The sequence below is a fragment of the Microtus pennsylvanicus genome, chromosome 1 (genome assembly GCF_037038515.1).
Source record: "Microtus pennsylvanicus isolate mMicPen1 chromosome 1, mMicPen1.hap1, whole genome shotgun sequence".
Classification (NCBI taxonomy): Eukaryota; Metazoa; Chordata; class Mammalia; order Rodentia; family Cricetidae; genus Microtus; species Microtus pennsylvanicus.
In genome coordinates, this window is record NC_134579.1 from 133216758 (window position 1) to 133221552 (window position 4795).

The window sequence follows — 4795 nt, forward strand, 5'->3', positions numbered from 1 at the left end:
ATTCTCTGACAAGATGTCTCTACTGTTTTCCCAGCTCCTCACAGTTTCCTATTTGTGTGCATGTGTGTGTGTGTATGAATTCACACAAATCTTCATTTGTGTGTGTGGATACATGGTATGCAGGCTATTTTTAAGTCACCTTGACGAAAGTTAAAGTCATTGGGGTGGAAAGACCCTCAATTAAGAACTTGCCTCCTCGTGGTAGTGCTGGCACACGCCTTTAGTACCAGTATTTGGGAACCAGAGACAAGGATTTCTTTCATTTTGAGGCCATCCTGGTCTACAGAGAGTTCCATGATGGTCAGGGCTACACAGAAACCCTGTCTTGAAACACCAAAAAAATAAAATAAAATAAAAAGAAAAATGCCTCCATAAGTTTGGACTGCAGGGAAGCCTGTAAGGCAGTTTCTCTCCCCCACACCTCAGACAGATTTTCTCTGTGTAGCCCCGGCTATCGTGGAACTTATTCTGTAGACCAGGCTGTCCTTGAACTCAGAGATTCATCTGCCTCTGCCTCCCAATGGCTGGAAATAAAGGTGTGCACCACCACCCCCTGACCAGGCATTTTCTCTATTAGTGATTAATGGGGGATGGCTCAGGCCGTTGATAGTGCGGTCATCTCTAGGCAGGTGGCTCTGGGTTCTATAACAGAGCAGGCTGAGCAAGCCATGGGAAACAAACCAGTAAGCAGCTCCCTCCATGGTCTCTGCATCAGTTTCTGCCTCCAGGCTCCTGCCCTGCTCAAGTGTCCTGACTTTGAGGTTGAATGGTTCTGCCAGTATAAGACAAATAAACCGCATCATCCTTAAATCGCTTTTGGTCATGATGTTTTCTCACAGCAATAGCAAACTTTTTATTTATTTTGTTTTTCAAGATCAGGTTTCTCTATGAAGCAACTCCTATCATGGAACTCGCTTTGTAGACCACGATGGCCTAAACTCAGAGAGATCCTCCTGCCTCTGCATCCTGAGTGCTGGATTAAAGTCCTGCACCCCATGACCAGCTGAGCAATAGTTATCTTAACTAAAGTACATGGCATACACATGTGTATGCACATGGTAGCCAGAGATAGACAGTCAGGTGCCTTCGGTTGCTCTCCAATGTGTCAAGCTATATGTGGTATGTGTGTGTGTGTGTGTGTGTGTGTGTGTGTGTGTGTTTGTGTGTGTGAATGTCAGAGGAAAATTTTCAGGAGTTAGTTCTCTTCTCCAACCATGTGGGTTCTGGGATTTGAACCCAGGTCAGAAGGCTTAGCAGCAAGCACTTTAATCACGGAGCTATCTCAACTGTCTCCCACCCTACTGTTTGAGACAAGGTCTGTTATTGAACCTGGAGCTCCCATGGCATTGGTGGAGCCACCACACTCAGCTCTTTACCGCGTCCTGGGGATCTGAACTCACATCCTTAGGCTTGCATAATGAGCACTTGTCCACTGAGCCATCTCCTTAGCCACTCCATTTTTGTGTGTGTAGGCAGTGGATTAACCTCAGAGCTTTGCATGTGCTAAGAAACGCTCTACTACTGTGTTAGTGAATTTTTGACAAAACCCAGATAAGAAGCAGCTTTCTGCTTACAGTTTGAGGGATACAGTCCATGAAGGTGGGGCAGGCATGGTGGGGGTAGGCTTGGAGCAGAAACTTGAAGTGATTGATCACATCTACAGTCAGGAAGTAGAGAGACATGAAGGCCCAGCTTGATTTCTCCTTTCCACTCCATCCATGACACTAGTCCATGCTGGACACATAAAGTCAGACATCACTTAACTTAGCATAAACAGTCTCGCACAGACAGCTTTGTTTCCATGGTGATTGTAACACAGTCAGGATGAGCATCAGATTAGCCATCACACACAGTAAGCCTCCTGTCTTCAAGAATGATTAACACGAACCCAGCCGACAATGTATTTGTGCTGTAAACATCATTCTGAGGGTAGTAGGTTGAGTTGAACTTGAGAGAGTCCACACACACAGCACTGCCTGGGGACAGAGGAACGCTCTAGTTTATACATGGCCAGTCCACAGTGGCCAGTGGGGCTGTGGAAAACAGAGAAATCATGATACATAGTTTATTTCCTCCCTCTATTGCGAGCTGCTGTAACTACATTGACTCTACTGTTTAGACCTCTTTGAGGCCTGCTTACTGGTGGGCGTGAGACAGACAAGAGCAGGGAGACAGGAATGAGCGCCCGTGGCAGGGAGGGGAATTTGCAGAACAAAACCCCCACCGGCCCTGAGGATCCAACATGACCAAACACACTGGGACTATCCTGGCTGGCAGTCACTAAAGCCGCAGATGGCTCCCTCATGCCCTCAGAGGTCTAGACCAAAGGTTGCAGCAGCTAAGGTGGCAAGTGTCCCCAGGCCCCTCAGATACACACACTTCTGCTCTGATCTTGAACTCAGGCAGATGCAGTGTTCTGGGCAGTTGACTGCCTACAGGGACAGAAATCATCCTTGACCCCCGTGGTTTCGCCCTCCAAGCTTGAGGAGGACATGCTTGGAGCCAGGAGAGGAAGCAGAGGTGAGATTGAACCAAGACAACAGAGCATTTGGCTCAGCATGTGACTGACTACAAAGGTTAGCTCTAACCATCTTCTGGCAAAGGTACAGCCCTTTCTGTACATAAAGTATCACACAGGATGTCTCCAGCCATTGGTTCTTCTGAGTGGGAGGGGCTCCTAAGCTCACTCCCCCATGCAAGTGGGAAGGGGATCCATAGGTGCCAGATTCTTGCCCAAAGGTATTTGGAACTCCTCGGAGGCAGGGTCGGGCGTGAGGTGGGATGGGGGTGGGCAGGACTGGGCTCAGGAAGACAACAGTTTATAAGGTAGCAGGACTTGCTCTGAGAAGAGCATTTAGCACTCACTCTACACCATGAAGGGGACACTGCTTCTGCTGGCCTTGCTGGTGACCGGGGAGCTGGGCTTCCAGACAAGTGAGAACGGGAACAGATGGCCTTTCTGACCCTTGCTCACTCCATCTCCTTCCTTATGGATCTGTTTGCAGATCTAGGGGTCCCTGGGAGGTCACTAGCCAGGAGTCCTCCAGAAGACCCTTGAAATATTCTCTTCAGGATTGTGACAGTTGGGATGGGCTGGATAGGGAGACAGGGGTGAGGTGGTGATTATGCACCCTTAGTTCCATATCCAGCTGAAGCTGAATCATATGTGGGATTTATGTGAAGGTCAGATGTGCAGGCAGGTACACTCATACATGCCTCTTCTGCTGTGTGTGTGTCTATGGAAACTGTTGTGTATCTGGGAGGCAGCAGCCTTTGGGAGGGCAGGACTGTGTGGAAGGTCAGGTAGGACATTTGTAGAAGATCAAAGAAACCCTGATACTCCACTACCACCAGCCTGGGACTCTGTTAATGATGTTCTTCTGTCTGTGTTTGCAGCGGAAGCATGCATTCCTTTCTTTGAAGCCTTTGCTGGAATCTCCATCGGAAACAAGAAAATATTGAATGCCGTCTTTGACAAGTTTGAGCCTACTGATGGGGTAAGGCTGGGTTTTGAAAAAATCATGGAATGCTTGAATGATGAAGGAGTGGAAGGCAAAATCCTGGAAACCAAATTCATGGTAACGTCCTCCCCACCCTGATCTCCCTGCAGCATATGGTAGAACGCTCTGTTCAAATGGTGCAGGCAGCCAGTCACGTGTGTCAGGGAATGGACACCAGAGCACCGAATCCCTGCCCACCCTAAAACGTGTCCATGCAGCATGCTGGTCCACATCCAGTCTGTCTATGCAAGGTCCTGCAGAGCACTCTCCAACGATGGGTGACCACAGCGTTCTCACCACAGCAGGACAGGGGCACAGGAGAGTCCTTGGTGTGGATCTGCACAGGGAGGACACCCTCAGCTCTCCTCTACTCTAAGGTGCTTGAAACTCCTGTCTACTGGCCAGGATCACCTTCTCTGGAGCCTCCCTTAACTCTACTCTCCTGTCTCAGATGGAGCCCCCCTTCCACTGGCTTCCTTAGAGCCACAGCCAGAACCTCCCTCCACCATTCCCACCAGAGAGTGCTTGTGGCTCCTCACCCCAGCCACTCCTGGTCTCCCATAGTCTCTCATTTAAGCACAGCTGGATTACAGAGACACATTTGAATACTGCATCTCTCACTCTCTGTTTCCCAAAGTGCTTTTGCTTTGGGTGTCAGGTCCTGCAAAACCACAGCACTCTCCAAGAAGGAATTTCTTCCAGCACATCCACGTAGGGACGTATTTCTAACCTCACCATACAGCCAATTTGCTGATGAATGTCCTCAGGTATAAGATATTATCAAAGCTAGAACTCAGCCATCTTGACCTTTTCCAACCTAGCCCCCATCATGCCTTAGGGTCCTTCTCCCTTCATCCCTGCCTGGCTAGGGTGGCTTTTCAGAGTCATCCTGACAGCTGTGGAGGAACTGCAGCTCCCTGGGGCAGAGGCTGTTGCTGGAGCCCTGAATCACTGCAGGGAATTTTCTTCCCTGTGCAGAGGAGCAGCCTCATCATGGGTGACTGGGGAGCCCTGCTGGGGTTCTGCAGTTTGCCTGTAACTAATTCTGCCCCTTTCTATCTTTGGGTTTTTCAGGATGCCATCATCTTCAGCCCAGAATGTAGAGAATACTATACCCAAGACATCAGCGACAAATTTCAGGGAATCCTTTCCAAAGTTAACTTATTTGGAAAATGATGACTGATCTGAGAATCACCTGGCTACCCTGTTCATTTTCCATCCTGAAGCTGGAATCTCGAAACCTGTCCCCTCCTTGCTCAGTCTGTGAAGCTGGTTCAATAAACACCTGCAGCTCT

General features: G+C 49.0%; 1 protein-coding gene across 1 annotated transcript; it reads left to right on the plus strand.

Annotated features, from left to right (window-relative positions):
• The first annotated feature begins 2804 nt into the window (after positions 1–2804).
• On the plus strand, positions 2805–4795 carry LOC142857089 (androgen-binding protein homolog). The gene is made up of 3 exons (XM_075984730.1): positions 2805–2934; positions 3397–3578; positions 4575–4795. The coding sequence occupies exons 1-3, from the start codon at positions 2874–2876 to the stop codon at positions 4674–4676; spliced, it is 345 nt and encodes a 114-aa protein (XP_075840845.1). The 5' UTR covers positions 2805–2873; the 3' UTR covers positions 4677–4795.